The sequence below is a fragment of the Melospiza georgiana genome, chromosome 32 (genome assembly GCF_028018845.1).
Source record: "Melospiza georgiana isolate bMelGeo1 chromosome 32, bMelGeo1.pri, whole genome shotgun sequence".
Taxonomy (NCBI): domain Eukaryota; kingdom Metazoa; phylum Chordata; class Aves; order Passeriformes; family Passerellidae; genus Melospiza; species Melospiza georgiana.
In genome coordinates, this window is record NC_080461.1 from 70,313 (window position 1) to 96,718 (window position 26,406).

At 53.6% G+C, this 26,406-nt stretch overlaps 1 protein-coding gene across 1 annotated transcript in view; it reads left to right on the top strand.

Annotated features, from left to right (window-relative positions):
• Window positions 1-16,938, top strand: part of ILVBL (ilvB acetolactate synthase like) — a 39,602-nt gene extending 22,664 nt beyond the window's left edge. The window contains exons 7-18 of the mRNA XM_058042605.1: window positions 554-653; window positions 2,044-2,141; window positions 4,676-4,812; window positions 7,222-7,356; window positions 8,314-8,428; window positions 9,919-10,088; window positions 12,280-12,350; window positions 13,677-13,748; window positions 14,636-14,741; window positions 16,066-16,116; window positions 16,270-16,447; window positions 16,912-16,938. Coding sequence (XP_057898588.1) covers window positions 554-653; window positions 2,044-2,141; window positions 4,676-4,812; window positions 7,222-7,356; window positions 8,314-8,428; window positions 9,919-10,088; window positions 12,280-12,350; window positions 13,677-13,748; window positions 14,636-14,741; window positions 16,066-16,116; window positions 16,270-16,397 — 1,183 coding nt within the window. The 3' untranslated portion in view covers window positions 16,398-16,447; window positions 16,912-16,938. The remainder of the gene's footprint in view (window positions 1-553; window positions 654-2,043; window positions 2,142-4,675; window positions 4,813-7,221; window positions 7,357-8,313; window positions 8,429-9,918; window positions 10,089-12,279; window positions 12,351-13,676; window positions 13,749-14,635; window positions 14,742-16,065; window positions 16,117-16,269; window positions 16,448-16,911) is intronic.
• The last annotated feature ends 9,468 nt before the right edge of the window (window positions 16,939-26,406 follow it).

Genomic DNA, 26,406 nt, shown 5'->3' on the forward strand with positions numbered 1-26,406 from the left:
AAACCCCATAAAAACCCCAAATCCCACAAAAACCCACAAAAACCCCACAAAACCCCCAAAACCCCGTCATAAACTCTACAAAAACCCCTCCAAAACCCCTGAAAAACCTCCCAAAAACCCCATAAAAACCCCAAAAATCAAACCCAAAAAAACCCCAAAAAATCCCCAAACCCCATAAAAACCCCAAATCCCACAAAAACCCCCATCATAAACCCCACAAAAGCCCCAAAACCCCATCATAAACTCTACAAAAACCCCTCATAAAACCCCTGAAAAACCTCCCCAAAACCACATAAAAACCCCAAAAATCAAACCCAAAAAACCCCAAAATGCCACCTAAAAACCCCAAACCCCAAAAAACCCCAAAACCCACAAGAACCACACAAAAACCCCAAAACCCCATAAAATCCCCTCATAAACCCCCTGAAAACCTCCCAAAAACCCCATAAAAACCCCAAAATCAAACCCAAAAAACCCCAAAAAATCCCCAAACCCCATAAAAACCCCAAACCCCATAAAACCCCCCAAAAACCCCATAAAACTCCCGTTCCAGGTACCTGTGGAATTACCTGTGCGATCTCTTTGCGGGGGCCTGGGAGCCGCGGGAGCTGCACCCGCTGGGGCTGAGCATCCCCAGGGCGACCCCGCAGCAGGTGAGGCACAAAAACCCCAAAAATCGCCCCAAAATCACACCAAAATATCCCAAAATTCACCCCAAAATATCCCAAAAATACCCCAAAAATCACCCCAAAATATCCCAAAAATCACCCCAAAAATCACCCCAAAAACCACCCCAAAATATCCCCAAAAATCACCCCAAACATCGCCCCAAAAATCACCCCAAAATATCCCAAAAATCACCCCAAAAATCACCCCAAAAACCACCCCAAAATATCCCCAAAAATCACCCCAAACATCGCCCCAAAAATCACCCCAAAATATCCCAAAATATCCCAAAAATCTCCCCAAAAATCGCCCCAAAATATCCCAAAAATCACCCCAAACATCACCCAAAAATCACCCCAAAGTATCCCCAAAATATCCCAAAATATCCCAAAAATCATCCCAAAAATATCCCAAAAATCACCCCAAAATATCCCAAAATATCCCAAAATATCCCAAAAACACCCCAAAAATATCCCAAAAATCACCCCAAAATATCCCCAAAATATCCCAAAAATCGCCCCAAAAATCACCCCAAAATCTCCGAAAATTCACCCCCAAAATCACCCCAAAATATCCCCAAAATATCCCAAAAATCACCCCAAAATCGCCCCAAAATATCCCAAAAATAACCTCAAAATATCCCAAAAATATCCCCAAAATCGCCCCAAAATATCCCCAAAAATCACCCCAAAATATCCCAAAAATCACCCCAAAAATCACCCCAAAATATCCCAAAAATCACCCCAAAATATCCCAAAATATCCGAAAATTCACCCCAAAAATCACCCCAAAATATCTGAAAATTCACCCCAAAAATCACCCCAAAATATCCCAAAATATCCCATAAATCACCCCAAAATATCCCAAAAATATCCCAAAAATCGCCCCAAAAATCACCCCAAAATATCCCAAAAATATCCCAAAAATCACCCCAAAATATCCAAAAAATATCCCAAAAATCACCCCAAAATATCCGAAAATTCACCCCAAAATATCCCAAAAATCGCCCCAAAATATCCCAAAAATCGCCCCAAAAATCACCCCAAAATATCCCAAAATGGGGAAAAACCCCCAAATTTGGTTAATCCCCACTCTGTTGAAATGAATCCCGGGTTAATCCCAGTTGTGTTTGGGTTAATCCCGGGTTAATCCCGGGTTAATCCCAGTTGTGTTTGGGTTAATCCCGGGTTAATCTGGGTTAATCCCGGGTTAATCCCAGTTGTGTTTGGGTTAATCCCGGGTTAATCCCAGTTGTGTTTGGGTTAATCCCGGGTTAATCTGGGTTAATCCCGGGTTAATCCCAGTTGTGTTTGGGTTAATCCCGGGTTAATCCCGGGTTAATCCCGGGTTAATCCCGGGTTATCTCTGTTAACCCAGGTCCAGCAGGTGGCCGAGCTCCTGAGCCGGGCCCAGCGGCCGCTGCTGCTCGTGGGCAGTCAGGCCCTGCTGCCCCCAACGCCCGCAGAGGAGCTCAGGTGGGGACTGGGGGGGACTGGGAGGGACTGGGATAAACTGGGATATACTGGGAGGGACTGGGAGGGGATTGGGAGGGACTGGGAGGGACTGAGATGGACTGGGATGGGACTGGGATGGACTGGGATAAACTGGGAGGGACTGGGAGGGACTGGGATATACTGGGAGGGACTGGGAGGGACTGGGATGGACTGGGAGGGACTGGGATATACTGGGGGGAGAGTGGGTTATACTGGGATGGACTGGGAGGGACTGGGAGGGGATTGGGAGGGACTGGGATCGCAGCTGGGTCACTTCTGGGGCCAAACGGGGCCGGTTTGGGGTCAAATGGAGCCACTTTGGGGCCAAACCCAACCAGTTTGGGTCCCCAGTTGAGCCAGTTTGGGGCCAAATGGAGCCGGTTTGGGGCCAAATGGAGCCGGTTTGGGGCCAGTTTGGGGCCAGTTTGGGGCCAGTTTGGTGCCAAATGGAGCCGGTTTTGGGGGCCAGTTTGGGGCTGAACTGAGCCAGTTTGGGGCCAGTTTGGAGCCAGTTTGGGGCCAAATGGAGCCGGTTTGGGGCCAGTTTGGGGCTGAACTGAGCCAGTTTGGGGCCAGTTTGGGGCCAAATGGAGCCGGTTTGGGGCCAGTTTGGGGCCAAATGGAGCCAGTTTGGTGCCAAATGGAGCCGGTTTGGGGGCCAGTTTGGGGCCAAATGGAGCCAATTTGGGGGCCAGTTTGGGGCTGAACTTTGCCAGTTTGGTGCCAAATGGAGCCGGTTTGGGGCCAGTTTGGGGCCAAATGAAGGTGATTTTGAGACCAGTTTGGGTCCAAATGCAGCCGGTTTTGGGGACCAGTTTGGTGCCAAATGGAGCCGGTTTGGGGCCAGTTTGGGGCCAAATGGAGCCGGTTTGGGGCTGAACTTTGCCAGTTTGGGGCCAGTTTGGGGCCAAATGGAGCCGGTTTTGGGGCCAGTTTGGGGCTGAACTGAGCCGGTTTGGGGCCAAATGGAGCCGGTTTGGGGCCAGTTTGGGGCTGAACTGAGCCGGTTTGGGGCCAAATGGAGCCGGTTTGGGGCCAGTTTGGGGCCAAATGGAGCCAATTTGGGGCCAGTTTGGGGCTGAACTGAGCCAGTTTGGGGCCAGTTTGGGGCCAAATGGAGCCGGTTTGGGGCTGAACTTTGCCAGTTTGGGGCCAAATGGAGCCGGTTTGGGGCCAGTTTGGGGCTGAACTGAGCCAGTTTGGGGCCAGTTTGGGGCCAAATGGAGCCGGTTTTGGGGGCCAGTTTGGGGCCAAATGGAGCCAGTTTGGGGCCAGTTTGGGGCCAAATGGAGCCAGTTTGAGGCCAAAAGCAGCCGGTTTGGGGGGCCAGTTTGGGGTCAAATGGAGCCGGTTTGGGGCCAAATGAAGGCGATTCTGAGACCAGTTTGGTGCCAAATGGAGCCGGTTTTGGGGGCCAGTTTGGGGCTGAATTTTGCCAGTTTGGGGCCAAATGGAGCCAATTTGGGGCCATTTTGGGGCTGAACTGAGCCAGTTTGGGGCCAGTTTGGGGCCAAATGGAGCCGGTTTTGGGGCCAGTTTGGGGCCAAATGGAGCCAGTTTGGGGCCAAATGGAGCCAGTTTGGGGCCAGTTTGGGGCTGAACTTTGCCAGTTTAGTGCCAAATGGAGCCGGTTTGGGGCCAAATGCAGCCGTTTTGGGTCAAATAGAGCCAGTTTTGGGGCCAGTTTGGGGCCAAATGGAGCCGGTTTGGTGCCAAGTGGAGCTGGTTTTGGGGGCCAGTTTGGGGCCGAACTGAGCCAGTTTGGCACCTAATGGAGCCAATTTGGGGCCAAATGGAGCCGGTTTGGGGCCAGTTTGGGGCCAGTTTGGGGCCAAATGGAGCCAGTTTTGAGACCAGTTTGGGGCCAAATGGTGCCAATTTGGGGCCAATTTGGGGCCAAATGGAGCCGGTTTGGGGCCAGTTTGGGGCCAGTTTGGTGCCAAATGGATCCGGTTTTGGGGGCCAGTTTGGCCCCTAATGGAGCCAATTTGGGGCCAAATGGGGCCAGTTTGGCGCCTAATGGAGCCAATTTGGGGCCAAATGGAGCCGGTTTGGGGTCAAATGGATCCGGTTTTGGGGGCCAGTTTGGGGCGAAATGGAGCCAATTTGGGGCCAAATGCAGCTGGTTTGGGGCCAGTTTGGGGCCAAATGGAGCCAGTTTGGGGCCAGTTTGGTGCCAGTTTGGGGCCAGTTTGGGGCCAAATGGAGCCGGTTTGGGGCCAAATGGAGCCAATTTGGGGCCAAATGCAGCTGGTTTGGGGCCAGTTTGGTGCCAGTTTGGGGCCAGTTTGGAGCCAATTTGGAGCCGGTTTTGGGGCCAGTTTGGAGCCAAATGGAGCCAATTTGGGGCCAAATGAAGGTGATTTTGAGACCAGTTTGGGGCCAAATGGAGCCGGTTTTGGGGGCCAAATGGAGGCGGTTTTGGGGCCAAATGGAGCTGGTTTTGGGGACCATTTTGGGGCCGAACATCGCCAGTTTGGGGTCACTGTCCCCTCGTGTCCCCTGGTGTCCCCCAGGGCGGCCCTGCAGGCCCTGGGCGTGCCCTGCTACCTGGGCGGCGCCGCGCGGGGGCTGCTGCCCCCCGAGTGCCCCCTGGGGCTGCGGCAGAACCGGCGCCAGGCGCTGAGGGACGCCGACCTGGTGCTGCTGGCAGGTACCCGGGGGGGGACAGCTGGGGACACCTGGGGACACCTGGGGACAGCTGGGGACATTGGGGACAGCTGGGGACACCCTGGGGACATTGGGGACAGCTGGGGACATTGGGGACACTTTGGGGACATTGGGGACACCTGGGGACAGCTGGGGACATTGGGGACATTGGGGACACCCTGGGGACAGCTGGGGACATTGGGGACAGCTGGGGACACCTTGGGGACATTGGGGACACCTGGGGACACCTTGGGGACACCTTGGGGACACCTGGGGACAGCTGGGGACATTGGGGACATTGGGGACATTGGGGACACCTGGGGACAGCTGGGGACAGCTGGGGACATTGGGGACACCCTGGGGACATTGGGGACACCCTGGGGACATTGGGGACAGCTGGGGACACACTGGGGACACCCTGGGGACACCTTGGGGACACCTTGGGGAGAACTCGGAGACACCTTGGGGACACCTTGGGGACACTTTGGGGACACTTTGGGGACACTTTGGGGACAGCTCGGGGACACCTCGGGGACACCTCGGGGACACCCTGGGGACACTTTGGGGACACCCTGGGGACACCTTGGGGACACCTGGGGACACCCTGGGGACAACCTGGGGACACTTTGGGGACACCCTGGGGACACCTTGGGGACACCTTGGGGACACCTTGGGGACACCTTGGGGACACTTGGGGACACCTTGGGGACACCTGGGGACATTGGGGACAGCTCGGGGACACCTTGGGGACACTTTGGGGACACCCTGGGGACACCTTGGGGACACTTTGGGGACTCCTCGGGGACACCTGGGGACACCCTGGGGACACCTTGGGGACACCCTGGGGACATTGGGGACATTGGGGACACCCTGGGGACACCTCAGGGACACCACGGGGACATTGGGGACACCTTGGGGACACTTTGGGGACACTTTGGGGGCACCTTGGGGACACCCTGGGGACATCAGAGACACCTTGTGGACAGCTGGGGACACCTTGGGGACACCTTGGGGACACCCTGGGGACACTTCAGGGACACTTCGGGGACATCCTGGGGACACCCTCGGGGACACCTTGGGGACACTTCAGGGACACTTTGGGGACACAACGGGGACAGCTGGGGACACAACGGGGACACCCTGGGGACACCTTGGGGACACCTGGGGACATTGGGGACACCTGGGGACAGCTCGGGGACACCCTGGGGAGAACTCGGGGACACCTTGGGGACACCGTGGGGACACTTTGGGGACACCCTGGGGACACATCGGGGACATCCTGGGGACACCCTGGGGACACCTTGGGGACAGCTGGGGACACCTTGGGGACAGCTTGGGGACACCGCGGGGACACCTTGGGGACACCTCGGGGACACCTTGGTGACAGCTGGGGACACCTTGGGGACACTTTGGGGACAGCTGGGGGACACTTTGGGGACAGCTGGGGACATTGGGGACACCCTGGGGACAGCTGGGGGACACTTTGGGGACACCTTGGGACAGCTGGGGGACACTTTGGGGACACCCTGGGGACACTTTGGGGACACCGCGGGGACAGCTTGGGGACACCCTGGGGACACCTCGGGGACACCTTGGGGACACCCTGGGGACACCTGGGGACATTGGGGACAGCTCGGGGACACCTTGGGGACACCTCGGGGACACCTCGGGGACACTTTGGGGACACCCTGGGGACACCTTGGGGACACCTGGGGACACCGCGGGGACACCTTGGGGACACCCTGGGGACATTGGGGACACCCTGGGGTCACCTTGGGGACACCACGGGGACACCTCGGGGACACCTTGGGGACACTTTGGGGAGACTTCAGGGACACCCTGGGGACACCTTGGGGACACCTTGGGGACACCCTGGGGACATTGGGGACACCCTGGGGTCACCTTGGGGACACCTCGGGGACACCTTGGGGACACTTTGGGGAGACTTCAGGGACACCCTGGGGACACCTTGGGGACACTTTGGGGACACCCTGGGGACATTGGGGACACCCTGGGGACACCCTGGGGACACCTGGGGACACCCTGGGGACACCGCGGGGACACCTTGGGGACACCTTGGGGAGACCTTGGTGACACTTTGGGGACACCTTGGGGACACCTTGGGGACACCTTGGGGACATCTTGGGACACCATGGGGATACCTCGGGGACACCCTGGGGACACCTTGGGGACAGCTGGGGACATTGGGGACACCCTGGGGACACCCTGGGGACATTGGGGACATTGGGGACATTGGGGACACCCTGGGGACACCTTGGGGACGTCTTGGGGACACCCTGGGGACACCTTGGGGACACTTTGGGGACACCTCAGGGACACCCTGGGGACACCTTGGTGACACTTTGGGGACATTTTGGTGACACTTTGGGGACACTTTGCCGTGTCCCCCCAGGCACCGTGTGCGATTTCCGCCTGTCCTACGGGCGCCTCTTCGGCCGCGGCGCCGCCGTGGTGGCCGTGAACCGAAACCGGGAGCAGCTGCTGAGGAACTCGGACGTGTTCTGGAAACCGCGGCTGGCCCTGCTGGGTGAGGGACCCTGGGACACGAATGAACCGGTTTGGGTCGGAATGAACCGGTTTGGGGTCAGAATGAACCGGTTTGGGTCGGAATGAACCGGTTTGGGGTCGGAATGAACCGGTTTGGGGTCGGGATGAGGTGGTTTGGGTCGGAATGAACCGGTTTGGGTCGGAATGAACCGGTTTGGGTCGGAATGAACCGGTTTGGGGTCGGAATGAACCGGTTTGGGGGCAGAATGAGGCGGTTTTGGGGTTAAAATGAGGCGGTTTTGGGTCAAACCACAACCGGGAGCAGCTGCTGAGGAACTCGGAATGTTCTGGAAACCGCGGCTGGCCCTGCTGGGTGAGGGAGTCTGGGACACAAATAACCGGTTTGGGGTCGGGATGAACCGGTTTGGGGTTAAAATGAGGCGGTTTGGGGTCAGAATGAGGCGGTTTGGGGTCGGAATGAGGCGGTTTGGGGTTAAAATGAGGCGGTTTGGGGTCAGAATGAACCGGTTTGGGGTCGGAATGAACCGGTTTGGGGTCAGATTGAGGCGGTTTTGGGGTTAAAATGAGGCGGTTTGGGGTCAGAATGAGGCGGTTTGGGGTTAAAATGAGGCGGTTTTGGGGTTTAAATGAGGCGGTTTTGGGGTCAGAATGAGGCGGTTTTGGGGTCAAAATGAGGCGGTTTGGGGTTAAAATGAGGCGGGTTTGGGGTCAGAATGAACTGGTTTGGGTTAGAATGAACCGGTTTGGGGTTAAAATGAGGCAGTTTTGGGGTTAAAATGAGGCGGTTTGGGGTCAGAATGAACCGGTTTTGTGGTGACATTGGGTGACATTTGGTGACATTTCTGGTGGCATTGTCCCCCAGGTGACCCCGCGTCCCTGCTGGTGGCGCTGTGGTGACACTGGGTGACACTGGGTGACATTTTCGGTGACATTGGGTGACATTTGGTGACATTTGGTGACATTTTTGTGTCCCCAGGTGACCCGGCGTCGCTGCTGGTGGCGCTGTCGCGGAGCCTGCCCGGCTTCAGCTGCCCCCGGCCGTGGCTGCAGCGGCTGCGGGAGGCCGAGGAGGAGAAGGAGCGGCTGAACCGGTGAGGGACGGACAGACGGACAGAGGGGACAGGGAGGGGCTGAACCGGTGAGGGACGGACAGACGGACACGGGAATGGGGACAGAAACAGGGGGACAGGGACGGGGACAGGGAGAGGCTGAACCGGTGAGGGACGGACAGACGGACAGAGGGGACAGAGGGACAGGGAGGGGCTGAACCGGTGAGGGACGGACAGACGGACATGGGAATGGGGACAGGGGGACACGGGAATGGGGACAGGGATGGGGACAGGGAGAGGCTGAACGGGTGAGGGACGGACAGACGGACACGGGACGGGGACAGGGGGACAGGGAGGGGCTGAACCGGTGAGGGACGGACAGACGGACAGACGGACACGGGATGGACAGACAGACACGGGACGGACAGACAGATACGGGACGGGAACAGAGGGGACAGGGGGGGGACAGACGGACACGGGGGGGACAGGGGAACACTGGGGATAGGGAGGGGCTGAATCACTGAGGGACGGACAGACGGACACAGGACGGGGACAGAAACAGGGGGACAGGGATGGGGACAGAGGGACAGGGAGGGGTTGAACGGGTCAGGGACGGACAGACGGACAGAGGGGACAGATGGACACGGGATGGGGACAGACGGACAGAGGGGACAGATGGACACGGGGATGGGGACAAGACGGACAGAGGGGACAGAGGGGACAGACAGACACAGGGGGGACAGACGGACACGGGAATGGGGACAGCGGGACACGAGGAGGGGCTGAACCGGTGAGGGACGGACAGACGGACACTGGTGGGGGGGACAGAGGGACAGAGGGGGGACAGACGGACAGGGACGGGGACAGGGAGTGGCTGAATCAGGGACGGACAGACGGACACGGGACGGGGACAGACGGACACGGGACGGGGACAGAAGGACAGGGACGGGTGGGGACATTTGGGGGATCCCATTCCTGATTTTGGGGGGGGCACCGCAGCCCCTTCCACACCGCTCCAAGGGGGGGGTTGGGATTTTTGGGCTCAGACCCCCCCAGTTTGGGATTTTTGGGTTCAGACCACCTAAATTTGGGATTTTTGGGCTCAGACCCCCCCAATTTGGGATTTTTGGCCTCAGCCCCCCCCAGTTCGGGATTTTTGGGCTCAGACCCCCCCAAATTCGGGATTTTTGGGCTCAGACCCCCCCAATTTGGGATTTTTGGGTTCAGACCCCCCAAATTTGGGATTTTTGGGCTCATTCCATTTTTGGGAGGATTTTTGGGTTCAGACCACCGCAATTCGGGATTTTTGGGCTCAGACCCCCTCAGTTCGGGATTTTTGGGCTCATTCCTTTTTTGGGAGGATTTTTGGGCTCAGACCCCCCCAGTTCGGGATTTTTGGGCTCATTCCTTTTTTGGGAGGATTTTTGGGCTCAGACCTCCCAAATTTGGGATTTTTGGGCTCCTTCCTTTTTTGGGAGGATTTTTGGGCTCAGACCCCCCAAATTCGGGATTTTCGTGTTCCGTCCCCGCAGCGCCAAGGCCGCGGTGCCCCCCCCGTGCCACCTGAACCCCCTGATGCTGCTCCAGGCCCTCGATCGGCTCCTGCCCCCCCAGAGCATCCTGGTGGCCGACGGCGGCGACTTCGTGGGCACGGCGGCGTACACGGTGCGGCCACGGCAGCCCCGGGGGTGGCTGGACCCGGGTAAGGGACACTGGGGACAATGGGGGCGTTGGGGACACTGGGGACAGTGGGGACATTGGGGACACTGGGGACATCGGGGACACTGGGGACACTGGGACATTGATGGGACATTGGGGACATTGGGGACATTGAGGGGACAGCGGCGTACACAGTGCGGCCATGGCAGCCCCGAGGGTGGATGGACCCAGGTATGGTGACACTGGGGACACTGGGGATGTTGGGGGCGTTGGGGACATTGATGGGACATTGCGGGGATCATTGGGGACACTGGGGACACTGGGGGGATTGGGGACATTGATGGGACATTGATGGGACAATGGGGACATTGAGGGGACAGCGGCGTACACGGTGCGGCCACGGCAGCCCCGAGGGTGGCTGGACCCGGGTAAGGGACACTGGGGACAATGGGGGGATTGGGGACACCTGGGGGGATTGGGGACATTGGGGACACTGGGGACATTGGGGACATTGATGGGACACTGGGGGGATTGGGGATGTTGGGGACATTGGGGACATTTGGGACATTGGGGACACTGGGGACATTGGGGACATTGGGGCGATTGGGGACATTGGGGACATTGATGGGACGTTGGGGACGTTGGGGATGTTGGGGACACTGGGGACATTGGGGACACCTGTGGTCACGGCCACCCCTGCCAGCAGACAGGTGGGAGCACGTCCCCGTGTCCCCTCTGTGCCTGGTTTGGTGGCACTGATGTCCCCAATGTCCCCTCAGGTCCCTTTGGCACTGATGTCCCCTGATGTCCCCAATGTCCCATTGTCCCCTCAGCTCCCTGTGTCCCAGCTGTCCCCAGTGATGGCACTGATGTCCCCAGTGTCCCCTCAGGTCCCTTTGGCACTCATGTCCCTGTGTCCCTGGTGGCACTGCTGTCCCTGCTGTCCCTTGTGTCCCCATTGTCCCCTCAGGTCCTTGTGTCCCAGCTGTCCCCGGTGGTGGCACTGATGTCCCCAATGTCCCCATTGTCCCCTCAGGTCCCTTTGGCACTGCTGTCCCCACTGTCCCTGGTGGTGGCACTGATGTCCCCAATGTCCCTTCACTGTCCCTGCTGTCCCCGGTGGTGGCACCGATGTCCCCTGATGTCCCCAATGTCCCCAATGTCCCCTCAGGTCCCTTTGGCACTGATGTCCCTGATGTCCCCGGTGGTGGCACTGATGTCCCCACTGTCCCTTCACTGTCCCTGCTGTCCCTGGTGGTGTCCCTGATGTCCCCAATGTCCCCAGTGTCCCCTCAGGTCCCTTTGGCATTGATGTCCCCTGATGTCCCTGCTGTCCCCGGTGGTGGCACTGATGTCCCCAATGTCCCCTGTGTCCCGCCTGGCCCCGGTGGTGGCACTGATGTCCCCAATGTCCCCTCAGGTTCCTTTGGCACTCATGTCCCTCTGTCCCCTCTGTCCCTGGTTTGATGGCACTGATGTCCCCAATGTCCCCTCAGGTCCCTTTGGCATTCATGTCCCTGTGTCCCTGATGTCCCCTGCTGTCCCCAGTGGTGGCCCTGATGTCCCCAATGTCCCCAATGTCCCCATTGTCCCCTCAGGTCCCTTTGGCACTGATGTCCCCTGATGTCCCCTGATGTCCCCACTGTCCCTGATGTCCCCTGATGTCCCCAATGTCCCCTGATGTCCCCATTGTCTCCTCAGGTCCCTTTGGCACTGATGTCCCCAATGTCCCCAATGTCCCCAATGTCCCCATTGTCCCCTCAGGTCCCTTTGGCACTGATGTCCCCTGTGTCCCTGCTGTCCCCGGTGGTGTCCCTGATGTCCCCTGATGTCCCCAATGTCCCCTCAGGTCCCTTTGGCACTGATGTCCCCTGATGTCCCCAATGTCCCCAATGTCCCCAATGTCCCCACTGTCCCCTCAGGTCCCTTTGGCACTGCTGTCCCTGTGTCCCTGCTGTCCCTGGTGGTGTCCCTGATGTCCCCAATGTCCCCATTGTCCCCACTGTCCCCTCAGGTCCCTTTGGCACTGATGTCCCCATTGTCCCCTGATGTCCCCAATGTCCCCAATGTCCCCTGATGTCCCCACTGTCCCCTCAGGTCCCTTTGGCACTGATGTCCCCAATGTCCCCTGATGTCCCCAATGTCCCCAATGTCCCCAATGTCCCCTGATGTCCCCAATGTCCCCACTGTCCCTGATGTCCCCACTGTCCCCAATGTCCCCATTGTCCCCTCAGGTCCCTTTGGCACGCTGGGCGTGGGCGGAGGATTCGCGCTCGGGGCCAAACTCTGCCGGCCCGAGGCTGAGGTGACACCTGGGGACACCTGGGGACAGCGGGGGGGACACTGGGGGGACATTGGGGACACTGGGGGGGACAGCGGGGGGGACACTGGGGGGGACAGTGGGGACACTGGAGGGATATTGGGGGGGACATTGGGGGGATGGGAGTGGGGGGGCATTGGGGACATTGGGGGGACATGGGGACACTGGGGACATTGGGGGGATGGGGACATCGGGGGGGACATTGGGGGGATGGGGACATTGAGGGGGACATTGGGGGCATGTAGGGGGGCATGGGGGACATTGAGGGGGACATTGGGGACATTTAGGGGGACATGGGGGGCTGTGGGATATGAGCACATTGAGGTATTTGGGGACATTGGGGACATTGGTGGAATGGGGGAATGGGGAGGGATGGGGGACACTGGGGACATTGGGGACACTGGGGACATTGAGGGGGACATGGGGACATTGGGGACAATGGGGGGACATTGGGGGGGACATGGGGGGGACATGGGGGGGACATTGGGGACATCGGGGGGGACATGGGGACACTGGGGATATTGGGGGGATGGGGACATGGGGGGGACATGGGGGGGACATTGAGGGGGACATTGGGGACATGTAGGGGGAATGGGGACATTGGGGACATTGGAGGGGATGGGGACATTGGGGACATTTAGGGGCACATGGGGGACTGTGGGATATGAGGACATTGAGGTATTTGGGGACATTGGGGACATTGGGGGAATGGGGAGGGATGGGGGACACTGGGGGACATTGGGGGCAGTGGGGACATTGGGGGAATGGGGAGGGATGGGGGACACTGGGGACATCGGGGGGTCATTGGGGGATGGGAGACGTTGGGGGGATTGGGGACACTGGGGACATGGGGACATTGGGGGACACTGGGGACATTGGGGACAATGGGAGGATATTGGGGACACTGGGAGTGGGTGGGCATTGGGGACATTGGGGACATCGGGGGGGACACTGGGGATATTTGGGACATTGAGGGGGGCATGGGGACATTGGGGACATTGGGGGGATTGGGGACGTTGGGGGATGGAGGCAGGGGGGACAGTGGGGGGACACTGTGGGGACAAAGGGACATCAGGGACATTGGGGACACTGGAGGGGACATGGGAACATTGGGGACATTGGGGACATTGATGGAGACACTGGGGACATTGGGGACATTGGGGATGGGGGGTGTGAAGGGGATGGGGACATTGAGGGGGACACTGGGGACATTGCAGGGGCCAGAGGGTCCCCAGGGCCACCCATGGGTGGCACTCGGTGACACTCAGGTGACCTTTGGTGACATTTGGTGACATTTGGGGACTGTCCCAGGTGTGGGTCCTGTTCGGGGACGGCTCCCTGGGCTTCAGCCTGATGGAGTTCGACACCTTCGTGCGCCACAAGGTCACTGTCACTGTGTCACTGTCACTGTCACTGTGTCATTGTGTCACTGTCACTGTGTCACTGTCACTGTGTCATGTGTCACTGTGTCATTGTCACCGTGTCACTGTGTCACTGTGTGACTGTCACTGTCACTGTGTCACTGTCATTGTCACTGTCACTGTGTCACTGTGTCACTGTGTCACCGTGTCACTGTCACTGTGTCACTGTCACTGTGTCACTGTGTCACTGTCACTGTCATTGTCACTGTCACTGTGTCACTGTGTCACTGTGTCACTGTCACTGTCACTGTCACTGTGTCATTGTCATTGTCACTGTCACTGTCACTGTGTCACTGTCACTGTCACTGTCACTGTCACTGTGTCACTGTCACTGTCACTGTGTCACTGTCACTGTCATTGTCAGTGTCATCTATCACTGTGTCATTGTCACCGTCATTGTCCCTGTCCCTGTGTCACTTTGTCCCCTCCTGCTCTCCCCATGTCTGTCCCCAGGTCCCTGTCCCTGCTGTCCCCAGCTGTGTCCCTGTGTCCCTGTCCCTGTGTCCCTGTCCCCAGCTGTGTCCCATCTGTGTCACTTCGTCCCCTGTCCCCAGGCCCTGTCCCCAGGTCCATGTCCCTGTCCCAGCTGTGTCCCTGTGTCCCATCAGTGTCACTCTGTCCCGTCTGTCCCCACGTCCCCGTGTCACTCTGTCTGTCCCTGTCCCCATGTCCCTGTCCCCATGTCTCCGTGTCACTCTGTCTGTCCCTGTCCCATCAGTGTCCCCGTGTCACTCTGTCTGTCCCTGCTGTCCCCGTGTCCCCGTGTCACTCTGTCTGTCCCCATGTCCCCGTGTCACTCTGTCTGTCCCTGCTGTCCCCATGTCCCCGTGTCACTCTGTCTGTCCCCAGGTCCCGGTCATCGCCCTGGTTGGCAACGACGCCGGCTGGACCCAGATCAGCCGCGAGCAGCTCCCCCTGCTGGGCAGCGCCGTGGGCTGCGGGCTGAACTACAGCGGTGAGTGACCAACTGACCAACTGACCACTGAGTGACCGCTGAGTGACCAACTGACCCATAGTGACCACTGAGTGACCACTGAGTGACCACTGAGTGACCGCTGAGTGACCACTGAGTGACCACTGACCCATAGTGAGCACTGAGTGCCCCATAACGAGGCACAGCAGCTCCCCCTGCTGGGCAGCGCCGTGGGCTGCGGGCTGAGCTACAGCGGTGAGTGAGTGACCAACTGACCACTGACCAACTGACCACTGAGTGACCAACTGACCACTGAGTGACCACTGAGTGACCACTGACCACTGAGTGACCACTGACCCATAGTGGGCACTGACCCACAGTGACCACTGACTGCCCCATACCCAGGGACAGCAGCTCCCCCTGCTGGGCAGCGCCGTGGGCTGCGGGCTGAGCTACAGCGGTGAGTGACCAACTGACCACTGACCCATAGTGACCACTGAGTGACCACTGAGTGACCACCTGACCAACTGACCACTGACCCATAGTGACCACTGACCCACAGTGAGCACTGACCCATAACCAGGGACAGCAGCTCCCCCTGCTGGGCAGCGCCGTGGGCTGCGGGCTGGCCTACAGCGGTGAGTGAGTGACCACTGACCAACTGACCACTGAGTGACCACTGAGTGACCAACTGACCACTGACCCATAGTGACCACTGAGTGACCAACTGACCACTGAGTGACCAACTGACCCATAGTGACCATGAGTGACCAACTGACCACTGACTGCCCCATAACCAGGGACAGCCGCTCCCCCTGCTGGGCAGCGCCGTGGGCTGCGGGCTGAACTACAGCGGTGAGTGACCAACTGACCACTGACCAACTGAGTGACCACTGAGTGACCAACTGACCACTGAGTGACCAGAGTGACCAACTGACCCATAGCGACCACTGAGTGACCACTGACCACTGAATGACCAACTGACCACTGAGTGACCACTGACCCATAGTGACCACTGAGTGACTGCTGAGTGACCACTGAGTGACCACTGACCCATAGTGACCACTGAGTGACCACTGAGTGACCACTGAGTGACCAACTGACCACTGAGTGACCACTGAGTGACCACTGAGTGACCAACTGACCACTGAGTGACCCACTGACCACTGTGGTGACAATGCCACCCATGTGTCCCCATGGTGACAATGCCATCCCTGGTGACAGTGCCACCCTCTGCAGTGACAGTGCCATCCCCATGGTGACAGTGCCACCCCCATGGAGGTGACAGTGCCCAGTGCCACCCGTGTGTCACCATGGTGACAATGCCACCCCCATGGAGGTGACAGTGCCACCCGTGTGTCCCCAGATTACCACAAGGTGGCGGCGGCTCTGGGCGGGCGCGGCTTCGTCCTGGACAGCGCTGGGGACACCGGAGGGGACAACGGAGGGGACAATGGAGGGGACAACGCTGGGGACAGCGCTGGGGACACGGCTGGGGACACGGCTGGGGACACCGGAGGGGACAGCATTGGGGACACGGCTGGGGACAGCGTTGGGGACAGCAGCGCTGGGGACACGGAGCGCAGGGTGGTGGCCGTGCTGAGGGCGGCGCAGGCCGAGTGCCACCGCGGCCGCCCCGTGCTCGTCAACGCCCTCCTGGGGCCCAGTGACTTCCGGCAGGGCTCCGTGTCCGTCTGAGGGACACCCGAGGGACACCCGCGTCACCAGGGCCACCAAGGGACATCAGAGTGTCACTGGGGTCACCCAGGGCCACCGAGGGTCACCCAGGGCCACCAAATGTCACCAAGGGCCACCAAATGGTCACCAAGGGTCACCAAATGTCACCGAGTCTCTTTGATTGTGTCATTGTGCGTCACTGAGCGTCACCGAGGGTCACAGAGTGTCCCCAAGGGTCATCGAGTGTCCCCAAGGGTCCCCAAGCGTCACTGAGGGTCACCAAATGTCCCCAAGGGTCACCAAGGGTCACCGAGGGTCCCCAAGGGTCACCGAGTGTCCCCAAGCGTCACCAGGGGTCCCCAAGGGTCACCAAGGGTTCCTGGGGGTCACTGAGTGTCCTGAGGGGTCACTGAGTGTCCCCAAGTGTCCCCGAGTGTCCCCAAGGCCACCCCGTGCTCGTCAACGCCCTCCTGGGGCCCAGCGACTTCCACCAGAGGGTCACCAAATGTCACCGGTGTCACCAAATGCCACCAAGGGTCACCAGAGTGTCACCAAATGTCACTGAGCGTCACTGAGTGTCCCCAAGGGCCAGCAAGGGTCACTGAGTGTCCCCAAGGGTCCCCGAATGTCCCCAAGGGTCCTGAGGGTCCCCAAGTGGCCCCGAGGGTTCCTGGGGGTCATTGAGTGTCCCCAAGGGTCATCGAGTGTCCCCAAGTGTCACCAGGGGTCCCCAAGGGTCACTGAGTGTCCCCAGGTGTCCCCAAGGGTCGCTGAGTGCCATCAAATGTCCCCAAGGGTCATCAGGTGTCCCCAAGGGCCACCAGATGCCACCAGAGTGTCACCAAAGGTCACTGAGTGCCATCCAGGGTCACTGAGTGTCTCCAGGTGTCACCAAGTGTCCCCAAGGGTCACTGAGTGTCCCCAAGGGTCCTGAGGGTCACTGAGTGTCCCCAGGGGTGCTGAGTGTCCCCAGGTGTCCCCAAGTGTCCAGCAGTGTCCCCAAATGTCCCCGAGGGTCCCCGAGTGTCCTGAGGGGTCCCCGGGTGTCCCCGAGTGTCCCCGAGTGTCCCCAGTGTCCGCAGTGTCCGCAGTGTCCCCAAATGTCCCCGAGGCTCCCCCGGGTGTCCCCGAGTGTCCCCAAAGCTCTTCCAGTGTCACCGGGTGGGGGAACAGCTGGAACGGGGGGAGCAACAGCTGGATTGGGGGTCCCGGCCCTCGGAATGGAGGGGGGGGGGGGGCGCACATCTGGATTGGGGTTGGGAACCCCCGGAATGGGGGGGGAAACAGCTGGAACGGGTCCAGGCGGAGTCGGGAACAGCTGGAACGGGGGGGGGGGGGGGGGGGTGGTTTCCACATCTGGATTGGGGGTCTCCAGGCCCGGAATTGGGGGGGGGGGGGGGGGCTCACAGCTGGATTTGGGTTAGGAACCCCCGGAATGGGGGAAACATCTGGAACGGGTCCAGGAGGAGTCCGGAACAGCTGGAACGGGGGGGAGGGTTCCACATCTGGATTGGGGGGGGGCTCACACCTGGATTGGGGTGTAGGAACCCCTGGAATGGGGGAAACATCTGGAACGGGGGACTCCACATCTGGATTTGGGTTAGGAACCGCTGGAATGGGGGGAAACATCTGGAACGGGTCCAGGCGGAGTCCGGAATGGGAGGAACAGCTGGAACGGGGGGGGGGGTCCCACATCTGGAATGAATGAGGGGTTCACATCTGGATTGGGGGGTAGGAACGGCTGGAATGGGGGGGGCAACATCTGGAACGGGTTCAGGCGGAGTCTGGAATGGGCAGAACAGCTGGAATGGGGGGGGTGTTTTCCACATCTGGATTGGGGGTCTCGAGGCCCGGCATTGGTCCAGGAGGCGTCTGGAACAGCTGGAATTGGGATTTCACATCTGGATTTGGGGTTTTGGGCCCCAGAATGGGGGGGGGGGGTTCACATCTGGATTGGGGTGTAGGAACCTCTGGAATGGGGGGGAAACATCTGGAGCGGGTCCAGGCGGAGCCGGGAATGGGAGGAACAGCTGGAACAGGGCGGGGTCCCACATCTGGAATGAATGAGGGGTTCACATCTGGATTGGGGGTAGGAACAGCTGGAATGGGGGGGAACATCTGGAATGGGTCCAGGCGGAGTCTGGAATGGACAGAACAGCTGGAATGGGGGAGTTGTTGGGTTGTTTTCCACATCTGGATTTGGGGTGTTGAGCCCCGATTGGGGGGGGGGTGTCACAGCTGGAATGGGGGGGGAACAGCTGGAATGGGTCCAGGCAGAGGCTGGAACAGCTGGAACCCAACAGCTGGAACCGGGGAGGTTCACATCTGGATTGGGGTTCGGAACCCCTGGAACGGCTCCAGGTGGAGTCGGGAACAGGGCGGGAACAGCTGGAATGGGGGGGGGGGAACATCTGGATTGCGGGGATCGAACCCTTCATTCCCATGGATTTTCCCCTTTATTTCCCCCTTCATTTTCCTGTTTTTCCCATTCATTTTTTCGCTTCATTCAATTTTTTTTTTGCTTTTTTCCCATTTATCTTTCCCATTGATTTTCCCTTTTATTCCCAATTATTTTCCCTTTATTTCCCCTTTTTTCCCATTTATTTTTCCCTTTTATTCCCAATTATTTTCCCCTTTTTCCAGTTTATTTTTCCCTTCATTCCCATGGATTTTTCCCCTTTATTTTCCCCTTTATTTTCCTTTTTTTCCCATTTCTTTTTTCGCTTCATTCAATTTTTTTTTGCTTTATTCCCATTTATCTTTCCCATTGATTTCCCCCTTTTATTCCCATTTATTTTTCCCTTTTATTCCCATTTATTTTCCCTTTATTTCCCCCTTTTATTCCCATTTATTTTCCTCTTTATTCTCATTTTTCCCCATTTTCCCCCCATTATTTTTCCCCTTTTTTTGTGCATTTTTTCCCTTTTTTTTCGCTTTTATTCCCATTTATTTTCCCTTTTATTCCCATTTATTTTTCCATTTTATTCCCATTTATTTTCCCCCTTTATTCTCATTTTTTTCCATTTTTTCCCCATTATTTTTCCCTTTTTTTTGCATTTTTCCCCATTTATTTTCCCCCTTTATTCTCATTTTTTCCCATTTTTCCCCATTATTTTTCCTATTTTTTTGCATTTTTCCCATTTATTTTTCCCTTTTATTCCCATTTATTTTCCCCCTTTATTCTCATTTTTTCCCCTTTATTTTCCCCATTTTTTTGCATTTTCCCCCATTTATTTTCCCCCTTTATTCTCATGTTTTTTCCATTTTTTCCCCATTATTTTTCCCTTTTTTTTCCCCTTTTTCCCCATTTATTTTCCCCCTTTATTCTCATTTTTTCCCATTTTCCCCCATTATTTTCCCCCTTTTTTTTGCATTTTTTCCCATTTATTTTCCCTTTTATTCCCATTTATTTTTCCCCGTTTCTTCCCTTTTATTTTCCCCCTTTATTCTCATTTTTCCCATTTTTTCCCCATTAATTTTCCCTTTTTTTTGCATTTTTCCCATTTATATTTCCATTTTATTCCCATTTATTTTCCCCCTTTATTCTCATTTTTTCCCATTTTTTCCCCATTATTTTCCCCATTTTTTTTGCATTTTTCCCCATTTATTTTTCCCTTTTATTCCCATTTATTTCCCCTTTATTTCCCCCTTTTATTCCCATTTATTTTTTCCCTTTATTTTTCCTTTATTTCCATTTTTTGGTGTTTTTTTCCCCCTAATTTTTCCCCTTATTTTTCCTTTATTCCAATTTTTTTCTGGCTTTATTTCCATTTATCTTTCCCATTTATTTTTTCCTTTTACTCCCATTTATTTTCCCCCTTTATTCTCATTTTTTTCCCATTTTTCCCCATTATTTTCCCCATTTTGTTTGCATTTTTCCCCATTTATTCCCCCCCTTATTCTCATTTTTTTCCATTTTTTCCCCATTATTTTTCCCTTTTTTTCTTTGCATTTTTCCCAATTTTTTTTGCATTTTTTCCCCTTTATTTTTCCCATTTTTCTTTCCTTTTTCCCCATTTATTCCCCCCCTTTATTCTCATTTTTTCCCCATATTTTCCCCATTATTTTCCCCATTTTTTTGCATTTTTCCCATTTATTCCCCCCTTTATTCTCATTTATTTTCCCTTTTATTCCCATTTATTTTTCCCTTTATTTCCCCCTTTTTTCCCATTTATTTTCCCCCTTTATTCTCATTTTTTCCCATTTCCCCCCCATTATTTTTCCCAAATTTTTTTGCATTTTTTTCCCTTTTTTTTTCGCTTTTATTCCCATTTATTTTCCCCTTTATTCTCATTTTTTCCATTTTTTCCCCTTTATTTTTCCCCTTTATTTTTGCAATTTTTCCCATTTATTTTTCCCTTTTATTCCCATTTATTTTCCCTTTATTTCCCCCTTTTATTCCCATTTATTTTCCTCTTTATTCTCATTTTTTCCCATTTTCCTCCCATTATTTTTCCCATTTTTTTTGCATTTTTTCCCCTTTTTTTCCGCTTTTATTCCCATTTATTTTCCCCCTTTATTCTCATTTTTTCCCATATTTTCCCCATTATTTTCCCCATTTGTTTTTGCATTTTTTCCCATTTATTTTTCCCTTTTATTCCCATTTATTTTTCCCTTTATTTCCCCCTTTATTCCCATTTTTCCCCCATTATTTTTCCCTTTTTTTTTTCATTTTTTCCCATTTATTTTTCCCTTTTATTCCCATTTATTTTCCCCCTTTATTCTCATTTTTTCCCATTTTTCCCCATTATTTTTCTCATTTTTTCCCCATTATTTTCCCCATTTTTTTGCATTTTTTCCCATTTATTTTTCCCTTTATTTCCCCCTTTTATTCCCACTTATTTTCCCCCTTTATTCTCATTTTTCCCTATTATTTTCCCCTCTTTTTTTGCATTTTTTTCCCTTTTTTTTGGTATTTTTTTCCCTTTTTTTTCGCTTTTTTTCCCCGCACCCCCCGGAAGTCTCCGGCTCTGCGGCGCCGCCGCCTCCTCGCGGCTTTTGCCCCAAAAAAACCCAAAAAAAGGAACCGAAAACGGCAAAAAAAAACCAAAGCCGGGGCCGAAAATTCAAATTTTCACCCGGAGCTGCTCGAGCGCGGCCCCGGCCCAGCCCCGAATTCTGAATTTCACCCAAAAATTCTGAATTTAACCCCAAAAATTCTGAATTTAATCCCAAAATTCTGAATTTAACCCCAAAAATTCTGAATTTAACCCAAAAATTCTGAATTTAACAAAAAAAATCTGAATTTAACCCCCAAAATTCCGAATTTAACCCCAAAAATTCTGAATTTAATCCCAAAATTCTGAATTTAACCCCAAAAATTCTGAATTTAACCCAAAAATTCTGAATTTAACAAAAAATTTCTGAATTTAACCCCAAAATTCTGAATTTAACCCCAAAAATTCTGAATTTAACCCAAAAATTCTGAATTTAACCCAAAAATTCTGAATTTAACCCCAAAAATTCTGAATTTAACCCCAAAATTCCGAATTTAACCCCAAAATTCTGAATTTAACCCAAAAATTCTGAATTTAACCCCAAAATTCTGAATTTAACCCCAAATTTTATCACAAAATTTGGAATTTTAACCCAAAAATTGGGAATTATTTCCAAGTTTGTGCCCAAAATTCGGGATTTTTACCCCAAAATTCGAGATTTTTATCACAAAATTCGGGATTTTAACCCAAAAATTGGGATTTATTGGGGAGTTTGTGCCCAAAATTGGAGATTTTTACCCCAAATTCAGGATTTTTATCACAAAATTTGGAATTTTAACCCCAAAATTGGGAATTATTTTTTAGTTAATGGCAAAAACTTGGGATTTTTAACCCCCAAATTGGGGATTTTTATTCAAAAATTCGATTTTTTTAAAAAAATTGGGATTTTTTTAACCCAAAACCTCGGAATTTTACAACAAAATTCGGGATATAAGAAAAAAATTGGGGATTTTCACCCAAAATTTGGGATTTTTTTTAAAAAAATGGATTTTTATTTAAAAATGGGATTTTAACTAAAATTTGGGATTTTATCCCAAATATATTTGAGTCTCTCCCAAAAATTTGGGATTTTACCCCAAATTTTGGGGATTTCTACCAAAAAAATGGGATTTTTACTCCCCAAGTTGGGACTTTTATTAAAAACCATTGGGATTTTAATCAAAATTTGCAATTTTAACCCAAAACTGGGGATTTATTTGGGAACTTATTCCAAAAATTTGGGATTTTTACCCAAAATTCAGGATTTTTACCCAAAAAATTCGATATTTTTACCCAAAATTGGGGATTTATTTGGGAATTTATGCCAAAAATTGGGGATTTTTACCCCAAATTTTGGGGATTTTTACCAAAAAATGGGATTTTTACTGCCCAAGTTGGGATTTTTATTAAAAACCATCGGGATTTGAATCAAAATTCGGGATTTTAACCCAAATTTGGGATTTATTTGGGAACTTAGGCCAAAAATTTGGGATTTTTACCCAAAATTCAGGATTTTTACTCCAAAAATTTGGGATTTTTACCCAAAAAATTCGGATTTCACCTCAAAAATTCATTATTTTACCCCCCACAAATTGGCGATTTTTACCCCAAAAATCGGAGATTTTCCTCTAAAAATTCGGGATTTGACCTAAAAAAATTGAGATTTTAACCCAAAACTTCATTCCTTGAGCCCAACAATTCAGGATGTTTTACCCCAAAATCGGAATTTTTTTTTTTTACCCCGAAATTCGAGATATTACCTGAAAAAGAAAAAATCGGATTTTGACCTCAAAAATCTGGAATTTGAAACCTTCAAAATTCATTTTCTGACCTCAAAATTTGAGATTTTCACCCTAAAATTTGAGATTTTCGCCCCAAAATTTGAGATTTTTCACCCCAAAAATTGAGATTTCCACCCCAAAATTTGAGACTTCACCCCAAATTTTGAGATTTTTCACCCCAAAATGTGAGATTTCCGCCCCAAATTTGAGATTTTCGCCCCAAAAATTGAGATTTTCACCCCAAAATTGAGATTTCGCCCCAAAATTTGAGATTTTCCACCCCAAATTTGAGATTTTCACCCCAAAAATTGAGTTTTTCACCCCAAAATTTGAGTTTTTCACCCCAAAAATTGAGTTTTTCACCCCAAAATTTGAGATTTTCACCCCAAAATCTGAGATTTTCACCACAAAATTCGAGACTTCACCCCAAAATTCGAGATTTTTCACCCCAAAATTTGACATTTTCACCACAAAATCTGAGATTTTCACCACAAAAATTTAGATTTCACCCCAAAATTGGAGATTTTCACCCCAAAATTTGAGATTTTCACCCCAAAAACTTCAGATTTTTTTTTTTTCTCACCCGTGGGAATTTGAGGCTTTTGTTGCTTTTTGGTTTTTTGTGTTTTTTATTTTTTTTGTTGATTTTTGGGGTTTTTGGTTCATTTTGGGCCGAGCAGGAACCGAAAGCGGCGCCGGATCCGGGGCGGGGCCGGGGCGGGAGGAGAATTCGGGGTGCCCGGGGAGGATTCGGGGTCACCAAAGGAGAATTTGGGGTCCAGGTGAGGAAATTTGGGGTCACAAAAGGGAATTTTGGGGGTTTTGGGGTCTGGGAGGGGATTTTGGGGTCACCAAAGGGAATTTTGGGGTTTCTGGGGAGGTTTTTGGGGTCCAGGTGAGGAAATTTGGGGTCACAAAAGGAGATTTTGGGGTTCCTAGGAAGGAGAATTCGGGGTTCGTGGGGAGGATTCGGGGTCACAGAAGGAGAAATTTGGGGTGCCCGGGAACGATTGGGGTCCAGGTGAGGAAATTTGGGGTCCCTGAAGGGATTTTTGGGGTCACAAAAGGAGAAATTTGGGGTTCGTGGGGCGGTTTTGGGGTCACAAAAGGAGATTTTGGGTCACAAAAGGGAATTTTGGGGTCCCGGGGAGTTTTTTGGGGTCCAGGTGAGGAAATCTGGGGTCCCTGAAGGGATTTTTGGGGTCACGAAAGGAGATTTTGGTGTTCCGGGTGAGATTTTGGGGTCACAAAAGGAGATTTTGGGGAGGTTTTGGGGTGTGGGAGGGAATTTTGGGGTCCCTGAAGGGATTTTGGGGTTCCCGGGCAGGATTTGGGGTCCAGGTGAGGAAATTTGGGGTCACAAAAGGGAATTTTGGGGTTTCTGGGGAGGTTTTTGGGGTCCAGGTGAGGAAATTTGGGGTCGGGGAGGAGAAATTTGCGGTTTCTGGGGAGGTTTTGGGGTCACAAAAGGGAATTTTGGGGAGGTTTTGGGGTCTGGGAGGAGAAATTTGGGGTCACAAAAGGAGAAATTTGGGGTTCCCGGGCAGGATTTGGGGTCCCGGTGAGGAAATTTGGGGTCACAAAAGGGAATTTGGGGTCCGGGTGAGATTCTGGGGTCCCAAAAGGGAATTTTGGGGCTCCTGGGAAGGAGAATTTGAGTCCAGGTGAGGAAATTTGGGGTCATAAAAGGAGAAATTTGGGGTTCGTGGGGAGGATCTGGGATCCAGGTGAGGAAATTTGGGGTCTGGGAGGAGAAATTTGGGGTTCCGGGTGAGATTTTGCGGTTCCTGGTGGGATTTTGGGGTCCGGGTGAGGAAATTTGGGGTCACAAAAGGAGAAATTTGGGCTTCCGGGTGAGATTTTGGGGTCACAAAAGGGAATTTTGGGGTTCCCGGGCAGGATTTGGGGTCTGGGTGAGGAAATTTGGGGTCGGGGAGGAGAAATTTGGGGTTCCTGGGGAGGTTTTGGGGTCATTGAAGGGAATTTTGGGGTCACCAAAGGAATTTTTTGGGGTTCCCGGTGAAGTTTTGGGGTCTGGGAGGAGAAATTTGGGGTCCCTGAGGGGATTTTGGGGTCACAACAGGAGATTTGGGGGGGTCCCTGTTGATATTTTGGGGTCCCTGATGGGGTTTTGGGGGGTTCCTGATGAATTTTTGGGGTTCCGGGTGAGATTTTGGGGTCCTGGAAGGAATTTTGGGGATCCCAGAGGAATTTTTGGGGTTCCTGAGGAAGTTTTGGGGTTCCAAAAGGAGATTTTGGGGTTCCTGGGGGGGATTTTGGGGTCGAGGTGAGGAAATTTGGGGTCACAAAAGGGAATTTTGGGGTGCCGGGTGAGATTTTTTGGGTCACAAAAGGAGAATTCGGGGTTCGTGGGGAGGATTTGGGGTCACAAAAGGAGAAATTTGGGGTTCCAGGTGAGGAAATTTGGGGTCCATGAGGAGATTTTGGGGTCCCAGAAGGGATTTTGGGGTTCCTGGGCAGGATTTGGGGTCTGGGAGGAGAAACTTGGGGTGCCGGGTGAGATTTTTGGCATCACAAAAGGGATTTTTGGGGGTTTTGGGGAAATTTGGGGTTCCTGGGGAGGTTTTGGGGTCTGGGAGGGGATTTAGGGGTCCCTGAAGGAATTTTGGGGTTCCCGGGCAGGATTTGGGGTTCAGGTGAGGAATTTGGTCGTCACAAAAGGGAATTTTGGGGTCACAAAAGGAGATTTTGGGGTCCCAGAAGGGGATTTGGGGTGCCCGGGAACGATTGGGGTCCAGGTGAGGAAATCTGGGGTCCCTGAAGGGATTTTTGGGGTCACGAAAGGAGATTTTGGGGTTTTGGGGAGGTTTTTGGGGTCCGGGTGAGGAAATTTGGGGTCACAAAAGGAGATTTTGGGGTTCCGGGTGAGATTTTGGGGTCACAAAAGGGAATTTTGGGGTCCCAGAAGGGATTTTGGGGGGTTTGGGGAGGTTTTTGGGGTCCAGGTGAGGAAATTGGGGGTCAGGGAGGAGAAATTTGGGGTTCCCGGGCAGGATTTGGGGTCCCTGAAAGGATTTTGGGGTTCCCGGGGAGGATTTGGGGTCGAGGTGAGGAAATTTGGGGTCACAAAAGGGAATTTTGGGGTTCCCGGGGAGGTTTTTGGGGTCCAGGTGAGGAAATTGGGGGTCACAAAAGGAGATTTTGGGGTCACTGAAGGCGATTTTGGGGTCCATGGGGCGATTTTGGGGTTCTTGGGGAGTTTTGGGGTCCCAGAAGAGATTTTGGGGCCCGGGAAAGGATTTTGGGGTTCCC